The sequence below is a fragment of the Eutrema salsugineum genome, unplaced genomic scaffold (genome assembly GCF_000478725.1).
Source record: "Eutrema salsugineum unplaced genomic scaffold, Eutsalg1_0 scaffold_5, whole genome shotgun sequence".
NCBI lineage: Eukaryota > Viridiplantae > Streptophyta > Magnoliopsida > Brassicales > Brassicaceae > Eutrema > Eutrema salsugineum.
Genome location: NW_006256612.1, coordinates 3,958,302 through 3,970,207, shown reverse-complemented (window position 1 = coordinate 3,970,207; position 11,906 = coordinate 3,958,302). Strand labels below are relative to the sequence as shown.

General features: G+C 31.3%; 3 protein-coding genes across 3 annotated transcripts; 2 read left to right on the top strand and 1 right to left on the bottom strand.

Annotated features, from left to right (window-relative positions):
• The first annotated feature begins 1,532 nt into the window (after nt 1-1,532).
• Nucleotides 1,533-2,680, top strand: LOC112083877 (MD-2-related lipid-recognition protein ROSY1-like). The gene is made up of 4 exons (XM_024151976.1): nt 1,533-1,689; nt 1,959-2,051; nt 2,254-2,420; nt 2,516-2,680. Exons 1-4 carry the CDS (start codon nt 1,590-1,592, stop codon nt 2,636-2,638), a joined length of 483 nt encoding a protein of 160 aa, XP_024007744.1. The 5' UTR covers nt 1,533-1,589; the 3' UTR covers nt 2,639-2,680.
• A 5,036-nt stretch (nt 2,681-7,716) lies between these two features.
• On the bottom strand, nt 7,717-8,028 carry LOC112083966. The gene has a single exon (XM_024152190.1). The coding sequence runs from the start codon at nt 8,026-8,028 to the stop codon at nt 7,717-7,719; it is 312 nt and encodes a 103-aa protein (XP_024007958.1).
• Nucleotides 8,029-10,045: 2,017 nt separating this feature from the next.
• LOC18991994 (probable purine permease 4) lies at nt 10,046-11,558 on the top strand. Its single transcript, XM_006415340.2, has one exon. It carries the CDS (start codon nt 10,173-10,175, stop codon nt 11,355-11,357), a length of 1,185 nt encoding a protein of 394 aa, XP_006415403.1. The 5' UTR covers nt 10,046-10,172; the 3' UTR covers nt 11,358-11,558.
• Nucleotides 11,559-11,906: the final 348 nt, after the last annotated feature.

Sequence of the window (11,906 nt, the reverse complement as noted above, 5' to 3'; positions counted from 1 at the left end):
TCTCTCATCAATACTACTATCCGAAGAATTTTTTTGGAACTGTTTTGTTAATAGGATGATATTTCAAATGCTTTGAAACAACAGAGAAAAAGGTCCGCTTTGGTTTATTCATGTTTCAAGTTAAGAGAAACAAAACTCATATTAAAATTCATTATACTTAAAAATTAGCGTAGTTTCGTACATTTGAAATAGAAATTGACTAATGTATCATATTTTTTTTAAATTACATAGGGATTCAAAAGATTACGATTGATTAAAAAAAAATAATTGTCTGTTTCACTTAATCGAAGTCGATATATTCAATAGGACAACAGACTGATTTTTTTTTTTCTTTTTACGAATATATTCAATAGGACAACAGACTGATTTTTTTTTTTCTTTTTACGAAGTGGAAGTTAATTGCATGAGAATGAATAAGTAATTCTTACAAACCCATTAATTAGGCAAAACCCAGTATCTAAACCAGCACTATCAAACAACTTTAGAATATATAGTACTATAGATGACACTAAATGCCGAACCAACCTTCATCTTCGGAAGCAGTTGCCGTATACATCTGGTCTTCACGTAAATGTATGCTATTTATTAGTTTAGGAAAGCGAAATCGTATAATCTACCCAAAAAAATAGTAGGCATGCATTCAAAGCATAACACGTACTACATATTTCTTTTGTCGAACAAAAAAAAAACAATTCTCTAATGAAAATCTATTCTACGATCTTATGCAGTCGCCGTATAAATCTGATTTTACACGTAAATGTATTTTTATTGTTTCTATTTATTATGAATTTATTAGGTAAGCAAAATCGTAAAATCTACCGAAAATAGTACACAATTAGACATTCATTTAACTATTTAAAGATTACACCTACGTATCGCAGGATAACACGTATTACATACTTCTTTGTGCAAACCAAACACAAAACATTTTTATTATACTTTAAGATTCTCGCCTGTAATGTGGGAGATTATATAATCGGGATATTATTTATTTTTTAAACAAGCCACTGATTTTAACTCTTTGGCAAAATCTTAATTACAACCTATACCGACTACAAAACAGTAGACAAGCATGTTGGAAGTATGAAACACACTATTATTAAGTAAGCAAAATCGTATAATCCACCGACACCAAAAGTAATAATTAATAGGCATGCATTTAAGTATAACACGTATTACAAATGATAACACGTATCACATACTTCTTCATAGAAAAATGGATATTTCTCTACTGAAATCTCTTTTAAGATTATTTTTAACCAAGCCACTGGCAAAATCTAACAATATATACTGACTATAAAATAGCAGGCATATATTCAAGCGTAACACGTATTACATACTATTCTTTGTCAACCAAATTGAAAATTATATTTTTGTCTACTGAAAAATCTATTTTAAGATTCTTGCATATAACGAGTGTGATTATTTTATAGCTAAGGATATTAGTTTTTTTAACGAAGCCACTGATTTGGCAAAATCTTACAACATATACCGACTATAAAATAGTAGATATGCATGTTGGATGTATGAAACAAGTACTACAAAAGGAAGAAAAAAAATGCATTTTCTCTACTGAAGCTAGAATATCCATGGCTATATCTCAAGCCCCGCCTTTGCTGCTTCTTCTCCTAGTTTCACTCTTTTTTTTTCCTGCTTTGGGCGGGCTCACCAGGTTCGGAAACTGCAGCAGTAAGTATCGATTTTTTGTCGTTGTGAATTCAAAATTTGTTTTGTTTGTATTGATAAAAATGACAAATTGAAACTACTTTGATTTGTGGAAGTTAAAGAAAAGTTAAACATGTTAAGGTTTGCTTTTTGGGTTTGAAGTTTCTTTAACTTCGATAACAAGTAATATTATATACATTTGATCAAGCAAGTCAAATCAGAATATTTTTAGAACATATATAATATATAACATATCATCTTGTATAGTTTCTCAAGATGTATACTGTTTCTAGGTACGCAATCCGCTAGGGCCAATTCTGTGGATATCTCTCCAAACCCGGTTAAGCGTTCCGGTAATGCAAACTTTACGATAACTGGTTATACAAGTAAGAAATTTTCTTCTTCTTCTCTCTCTCTATGATTTTTGCCACTTCAATCTCAAGTTAATATTTATCTTGATAAACAAGTGGGTCTTGATCTAGTGACCCCCAAAAAAAGTTGGTTTTAAATCCCTAGTTTTAATGTTAATCCCAATTTATTAGTGAATATATATGAGATTTGTCTTGATATAAATCTTGGCGTGAACAGGGAAAGCAATCCCTGGCGAAGCAAGTGTAGAGCTCATCTTTGTGACAGATCTTTACACAATGACAAAGAATTACTCCTTGTGTGATATAACGGCATGCCCTGTTTCACCTGGCCCCTTTGTCCTTACTATTCGTAACGTGTTCCGTACTCGGCTTCAAAAACGAGTAGTAAGTTTGACACAAATTCCCTAAATATCGCAAAATTTGGTTGGCTTTAACGAGACTGTTCTTATGTTTTTTTTTCTGTTTGGTTAAAACTTAAGCCACAATACCGTGTTGGACTAAGGATCATGGAGAAGACCGTGAAAGAGCCAATAATGTGCATCGGCTTCTATTGTAAATTCAGTGGTTCTGTGCTTGAGCTCAGTCAAGCATTTACCTGGTAAAACTATTTATGTTATTTAGAGGAAACCAACAGAGGAAGATATCGAAGGTCAAGTTAATGAGGTGGAAATACAGAAGTCACTAAGCCAAGAAAACCAAATAACAAATATTCAGTTTGAAAAAGTCTTGTGACTTCTATTTCATTGGTTTACTTGTTCAATAACGAGAACTAGTCCTTACTTCTTGTTTGAAGGAAACAGTTTTCCACTTTCCCTGGTTCCCGTATTGTAGGATTCCATGACTCTATCTTTCTTTATTCCCTAGTTATATCAATGAAGAAAAGAAAATAAAAAAGGTAGTCTCAACTACCCAAGAAAAAGTATTGTGTCTTTGTTCTTAGCTTTACTCGAGTTTAAAGCTTTGTTCTAAGTTGTTTTTGGCTTTGATCAGGTTCAAGTGTTTTTATCACTCTCTCTCCATGGTACCCTACTTTCTGCTTTGTGTCTCATCCAAAAAATAAAATAAAGAGAGAGTTAATAGACCCCCTCAATTAACCGTATCGATTTGGGTTTGATCTCTCTGAACAGGTGCTAAAACACCGTTCATATAGACGTTATTGGTTTTCCATATAAGAAACCCAAGCTAATTAATATATGAAACCATTTTGGTTGACATGTTAAGGAGGGAAGCTAATGTATATGAAACCTGTTTGATCATTTGAGTTGCATATATATATATATATATTACTACAAATTATCCAAATCCAAAGCAAACTAAACACGACCATTTGTTCTTTTCGTTAAATCTCTTATCAATACTACTACCCGAAGATTATTTATTTGGAATGTTATTGTTAATATAATGATTATTGAAATGCTCTCAAGCAACAGTGAAAAGGGTCAGCCTTTGGTTTATTCATGTTTTAAGTAAAGAGAAACAAAGTTTATATTATATAATTAATTTATGATAAAAAGTAGCGTAGTTTTGTAAATTTGAAATAGCGTTGACTTATCACAGAAACTTCCTTATAAATTCGTAAGATTTCAAAAGATTACAAATGATTTAGATATATATATACGACTTAGTGATTGAATTTTACATCACTAATTTTAGTCGATTTAGACCAGGTCCATTGAGGTTTGTTAAATGGGTTTGAGTGGGTTTGTTAAGTTTTTTGGGTTTAAAAATAAAAGAAAAATGGGCCTAGGTTATGGATCGATCCTTACACAAGAATTTTAGGGATCGATCCATAATACAATCTTTAATACACGTGGCGAGTTATTACTGGCTGAGGGGAAAAAAAAACTTAGATGCTTTTCTGGGTCAATTTGTTTTTCTCTCTCCCAAAAAAAATCCCAAGCCGAGAACCTTTCTCTCTCGAAGGCGATTTTTTGTTCCCTCAGCGAAATCGCTAAATCACCGATCATCTCCTAAACGACGACCAAAATTGGAGCTTCTATGAAAGATTAATACATATGCGTAGCTGGATAAGTTATTTTTATCGATTTCGAAGTAGTTTGATATAGTTGTAGAAATTAGGATTTGATTATTGATTTGGGGATTTTTTTTGTAACTGAAAGTGGGGTTCTTAAGACACCTTTTATGGGTTCACTAATGGACCATTAAAATGATCAGAGTTTCATAATTTTCCTTAAAACAAAAAAAAACTATTAAAATACTCTTAAGGATTCCTAAGTGGGTTTGTCCATTACTCTTAGAACACAAAATCGCTCGGGTTAAGTTGGTGGATTTTGTCAATGGACATTTTGGGATCAGGAACAAAGGAGAAGACATTGGCTGTCTTGGCCTGTGTGGCTTGACGGGTGTCTTAATACGTCGTTCTATTCAACGTTGTTGGTGGTTGGTGTCACCATTGATATCATAGCCCAAGAAAGGCCATTCTAATCCTGACTCAGAAGATTAGTTTCAACACCATTTTCTAAAAAACGTTAACGAAAGTTTTTCACAGTGTTTCTCAAAGGAATTTCTTTTATTTTAACGGTCTCAAAAGAATTTCAAATCACTTACAATATTTAAACTATATTTCCGATCGTTTGCTTATCTTAGTTCTTATTCGCATTACGCCATAAAACAACGTGAAAATCCTAAAAAAATAAGGAAAAGAGTTCACGATCTTCTTTGGAAAAAGATTACGGCATGTATCAACCCCCACTCAGGATACCTTGTCGTTCGTGACTGTCCACCAAGATGTGGTCCAACATCAACCATGTATCAGATTCCAGAACAAATTTTGAGAGAAGTTAAAATGCATTAATCGAGCAAAGAATTTTATAGAGTAGAGCAGAGATACAAATCAGTGGAAGCATATGAAATGGAGTTTTTTGAGTATCGCTTGCATTTTCAGAACTAGAGCCAACGAAGAAGTTCCAAACGAGAACTGAAGCCGGAGCTAAAAAGGGACTATGGTGATCGCAGGCCTGGCCCAATACATATCAAGTTCCTTGGGCAAATTTTTTTTTGTACCTTCAGAATATCATTAAAAAAATATAGTATTTTCTATTTGTTTTTTACATATGAGCCTAACCCTAGAATTATTATCTGGTATCCGATCTCCGATCCCGTATTCGATCTTATCTGATCCGTAAAAACTAAATATCTATATAGTTCGGATCCGGATCCGGATAGTGAAATAAAGTATTCGGTTATTTCAGATACGGATCCTGATAATAGAAAATTTTGAAACCTAATATCTGTTATTTGTTTCCGTTTGTTAAATATTTACTTATTTTTGATAATATTTATTCATTTTTAAAAATTAACTTCTCTAAAGTAGAAGAGTTGCTTGCTGAACTTGAGAATATCGAATCAAGTATTTATGCTTTGTTTTTTTTATCTTTTAGTTTATGATATTGTTTTTACTGTTTTAAATACTAATGATTATTATCATTTACAGAAGTGAGCACATTGAATATGCAGCCATGATCATATTGCATGTGAAGTTTGGATGAGGTAAGAATCAGTTTAGAAATCTTTGGATATGCATTCATTTTTTTGTTTTAATTATGTTTGAAAATTGTTTTTGGTTTAACTTCTTTACATATGATTGAAATTCATATTGCATGATAATTTTCTATTTCAGATTGTGAGAGAAAAACATAAAAATGGATACCACATGGACATGAAGATAAATTAACTTCTCTATTACTATTTTCTTTTCTTTGGTATATAAATTTTTAAACTTTATGCTATTTGAATGCTACTTGAATGCTTTTAATTTTTGTTATTTGTAATTTTTGCAATGATGATATATTTTAATTATCTATGTTATCTCATTATAGTTTTTTTTTTAAATCAACGAAATCAGATATCCGGTTGGATATCCGTAAATATATTTTCGGATCCGAATCCGGATCCGGATAATAAAATTGATTATCTGGCGAATCCGGATTCAGATCAGAATACCTTGAAAAGTCCGGATATCCAGTTCTGTTTCATGCCTATATGAGCCTATTTTTCTGACATATTCTTAGTTCATTTTTTAAAAATAAGCTGTTTCTGATTTTTAGACTAAAACGAGCCCTTTCTGTTGAAAAAAAAAACAAATAAATTGTACTTCTTTCGGAAGATAATTTTTCAACAATAGAAGGATCCTGGGATCATCGCACTTTTTACTCCATCCTTATTCTTAGTTCATTTTTTTACTCCATCCTCTTTCAGCGGGATCCCGGTGATCAGGCCCATGCGATTGCACGGATCTAAGGCAAATCTTAGATCATGACTTGAGGTAGTCAGCATGAACTCGTCCTCTGAAGATAAAAGCCCGAATTTTTTAGAGACAAATCATTTTTACCAGCAAACTATAGATAACATAGACAAATAAATGATTCACAGAGTTGAACGCCGGAGACATACAATAATACAACGAAAACATAACTCTTTAAAAAGAAACTAGATCTAAAATTAGAAACAACACCCAAGCTATAAAAACCGTCAGAAAATGAATATTAAAACTTGTTTGTTTTGTTTTGAAGAGAAAGCAGAGCGCTCTTATAAAGAAAAATATGGTGAGAAAATTAGTACATAGTAATGTAATTTTACTTAACTCCATTAATATTTTTTTTTTAACATCTGCTTTATTATTATATTATGGAAAGAAAATCACAATGTAAGGCATTTGAACTTAACTCCATTAATATATATATTTTTTTATTTTAACAGCTAGTTTTATGAACAATTTTACTTTTTTTTTAAAAAAAAATTAGCTTTGGTTTGCGTTGGGCCGTTGGCAAAGTAAAGTTTAAAAACATTATACTTTTTTTAAATAATTTGAGCATTGAATGTGGAAATAAAAATAAAAATGGTTTGTGACAGGGAATAGTAATGATATTGTGTAGTTTCCTAAATTAAAGGAACTAGCTGAAACCTAGGTTGCACACAGAGATGAGTTAATACAAAGTTGATAAAGTAAACAAGAAATAACATTGAAAATGGTGAGCAAAAAGGATAATCAGAATGAAATTGAAAACAGTCAAAAGCAAAAATGTTCTGTTGTTTGTTCTATTTCCCAAGTTCCTCCAACTCCACTTGTCAAATTACCTCTTTCATCAACATCCCTATCCAGAATAATATATATACAAAACTAATTTCTATATTTAAATAGATATAGGAATGATCCAATAGGAATTACATCAAAAAATAAAAATAAAAATTAATTGGTTACATGATCAAAACAAAGAACATAATATCTTTTCACATCTTTGAAGATATTAACTAAAATATCTATAATTTAGATTGTCGTTGATGCTCTTTATATTTTCATCGATCATCAGATATGTTTTCGAAATATGAATATAAAAGTATTAGAAATAATTGTGAGTTAAATGTAAATCAGCGAGTATATCTCAGTTTGTTTAGGCGATGACGTTGGAATATGAACTACTAAAGATTTGTGTTGCATGGCCTTTATATGCTGGAAAAAGTATAGTAAAACCACTATAAATTAATATTCGATAAATTATTAATTATTATAAATTAATAATTTTTTTTGGTCCCGAATTGGGTCAATGTAAAAAATCATCAAATTCGATAAGATAATAAGATAATAATTTTTTTAAAACCCAAAAAAATATGGTTCCAACAAAAACATAAATTAATAATTATAAATTTTAGGTAAATATATCTAAGGTAATCTAGAAAAATATGAATCTATTGTTGTTTGCTTTTTCTGAAAGTTGGAATCTCGCTGAAACTTATCTCTAATTTTACTTATTGCATCAACAACTTCTGGTGTTGTCTTCTGCATCCAAAATTTTTGAAGAATTCTTGAAGCCATAATCGCTTCCTTACGCGAAACTGCTGTCAAAGGTTCCATAGCATCATCTTCAACTTCATCATCAACATTAAGGACAATAGCCACAATCTCTTCTAAACTCTGAACTTCTGAGCATATATCGTTTCCACCAGGATAGTCAAGTATGGTATTAACATCCATTTTGTTCCGATAACCGAGATGATTAATCAAAACCTCAAGTTCATGAATGTCAAGGAAAAATTTAAGAAATAAAAAAAATGGAATACTAACATAAAATGAAGAAAGCTGTTTCATATATTAACATAAAAATATAAAATATTAGTATAAAAAATTAAGGAATTAAAAAAATATATATTAATTAAGTACACAAACATTATCTCTATAAATTAATAATTATTAATTTATACTATAAATGAATAATTATTAATTTATAGATAAATTAATATTACGATAAATTAATAAAATATCATGGTCCCGACATCATTAATTTATAGATGTTTTACTGCATAGCCTAAATCAAATAATTATTCACTTATAGAAGTACATTAGTACTCGGATAAAAAATTTCGTAGGAGCTGTCTTAATTTCTGATTTTATTAAATTTCTACTTTACAAACAACATAAAAGAAAGTCAAATTCAATCTTCTATTATTATTTATAAGGACACATCAAAAAATATTAAGAGGAAAAATTCTAATTCAATTTGTATTATAAAACCAATTCTCCCTTAAAAAAACATTTGTGTCATGTGTGATTTACAATTATGTCATGTTGAGGTGTCAATCTAAAAATGCTTTTTAGAAATTTTTAAAAGTAGGCTCAATAGACTAATTACATTAAATACCATTAACATTAATTTAGTTAGAAATTATTATATATCAGTTATATATTTAATACTCAAACATTTAATTTGTAAATATATTTTCTCTTTTTCTATTACTTATCAACATATTTATAAAAATTTAATACATAATATTACTTATATTACTAAACATTATATTTCTTATTTCATCTTTCTTTGATCTTCATTTTGTTAAAAATAATCACATTGTCAATTTAATATAATAATAAAAAATTTAAATATTTTCATACATATTATAAGTTAATTTTTTTTATAAAAAGGTATCTTAGTCTAATATTAAACGGTTAAATAAAACATATTAATCTAATTTATTATATTTAATATATAATTTCATTCATATAAAAAATACTATTAAATTAATAATTATCTAATATTTATGTAATTATATTAAAAAATATATATAATTTTAATCATTATTTACAATTGAATAATCAGTACATATATTTGTAATTATAAATATCAACTAACATTTTTATAAATATATTTACATATTTGATAATTATAGTTGATATTTATCCCGCACATTGTGCGGTTAATCATCCAGTACTACTTAATACTGAATTGTTTTCCTTTTTCAAAGATACGTGTAGCACGTTTAACTTGTACAAAATAAATTTTATTTTTTATTTAATTTGGTCTAATATAATAATTTCTTTTCTTAAAATTTCCAATAAGTCAAAAACATAATACCATATTTTGGTATATATTAAACTGTAAATACGAGATATATGGAAATTAATTAAATTATTTTGTATTCAATTGAAATTATAGAATATGCTTTGGTCAGATTCTTTTTTATTTTTCATTTCAAAATAAGGATTTCCCCGTAAGTTTAATTTATTCGATATATATATATATATATATATATATATTAGCATTTTTTTGTCAGAAGCATTTAGTTTTCTAAATTTTCTTTGTACATCTAGTTCTGAAAGTCGGGGATACTTTAATAGATTTTTGTTAACTGACACAAGTAACTGTGATAGGCTTTTATTTTTAGGCTTTCAAATAATAATCTTGTTACGTAAATTTGTATATTTTATTAAAAATATATCATGTGGAGGACATGCTAAGAAAAAACTTCGATAATCTCGTGGACTACACTCTTTAGGCCTAAATCTCATAAGCCGTGTTTAAGATAATTTGTTAGTAACGATTCATTATACATGATCACATTAATTAACTGAAAACATTCGGTTGACTAAGAATATAAAATGAATACATATATAGTAATATCTTTATTTCGAAATTAACATATTTTGTCACCATATATACATGAGCGTGAGTGTGTGTGGTTGGAGACTGAAACCATTCCTCTACCAAAAAACGTTTTCACTTTTTCAACTCTTCTTCTTCGTTCCATCTTCTTTCTCTCTTCATGCAAAACCATACAAACTAACAAATAAACAAAAAAAAAATTGAGATAATTAAAAAAAGATTCTCGAAACACAAAGAGACAAAAATGAGTGATGGTCGAGTCAACGCAGATCAACAACAACAGCAACAACAAAACCTGGTCAACCCACCGGTCAAGAGATCTCTCAGCCTCCTCATCGTCACTTACGCTTGTCTCTTCGTTGGCTCGATAGCCTCGAGCCTCCTTGCGAAATACTACTTCGTCCACGGTGGCTCGAGCCGGTGGGTCTCCACGTGGGTCCAATCAGCTGGCTTCCCTCTCCTCCTCTTCCTTATCTACTTCCCTCACTTCGTCTTCAAAACAACCACGCGCCGTCCTTTCACGCGTTTCACGCGCCGCCATCTCGTCTTCTCCGTCTTGATCGGGTTCGTCCTCGGCTTCAACAACTTCCTCTTCTCTTGGGGAACCTCGTACCTTCCTGTGTCCACGTCATCGCTTCTCCTCTCGACACAGCTCATTTTCACTCTCCTCTTGTCCGTAATCATTGTGAAACAGAAAGTCACCTTCTCGAATCTCAACTGTGTTGTTCTTTTAACGCTAAGCTCTGTTTTACTAGCCCTCGGTTCGAGTCAAGATAAACCGGCCGGTTTAACTAAAACCAAATATTTCATCGGGTTTTTATCCACGATCGGAGCCGGTTTACTCTTCGCGCTTTACCTCCCCGTGACGGAGAGGCTTTACCGGAGCGTTTACTGCTACGCGATGGTCATGGAGATGCAGTTGGTGATGGAATTTGCCGCGACGGTTTTCGCAACGATCGGTATGGCTTTTGACGGCGGGTTTAATGAAATGGTTAAAGAAGCGAACCGGGTTTTCTCCAAAGGACCGACGGTTTTCTGGACCGTAGCGATTTTAGCGAATGTGGTGACGTGGCAGCTCTGTTTCGCCGCCACGTCAGGGATGGTTTATTTGACGTCTGGGATCACCGGAGGGATCTGTATGACGGCGTTGCTAGCGATGAATGTGATCGGAGGTGTGGTGGTTTACGGCGATGAATTCGGTGGAGTGAAGATTGTGTCGACGGTGCTCTGTATTTGGGGATTCTCGTCGTACGTGTACGGGATTTACGTGAAGATGAAGAAGGATGAGAAGAAGAAGCAGATGGAGGAGAAAGAGAAGGGAGAATACTCCGGTGTAAAGACGGCGGAAGACGGCGGAGATGAGGGAGTGTTGGAGGTGGAAATGGGTAAGGTTAAAGATGACGTGGCGACGGCGGATGATAGGGTTTGATGATATCTTTGTGATTGAGATGGCCGTTATGATTATCATTAGGAACCCAAAACAAAAGTTATTATCTTTTTTGTGTTCTTTCTTTTTCTCACCTTTTTTTTTCTCAAGTAATGCATCTGCTTTTTATTTTATAGGTCGTTATGTTTTTCCTTTTTTTAGTTATTTTTATGAATTATCTATCAATGGACTTTGGACTAAACCAATTATGTACACTTTTAATGTGTGGATTTAATTTTCCGATGTCGGTCGGCGGTCGATAAGCATCTCTTTGTTACTCTTTTTTTGTTGTCGTCCACAGTTTCTGATTAAAGGCATCTCTTTGTTACTCTAATGTATTTATATATTATTGTGAACTGTACTAAATTTTGTAAAAGATTCATTTGATAGAACAAAATCAAACGTGCAAAGCAAAAGTTTAAGATCTTACTGGACAAAATGATTTGAGGAATATCTTTTTTTTTTTTCGTTAGAGATAAGGATCTAATCAAGTAAATCAGCATTAGTAGTTATAAGTAGTTTAGTAACAGTCGGTCAAAATATTTAATCAAT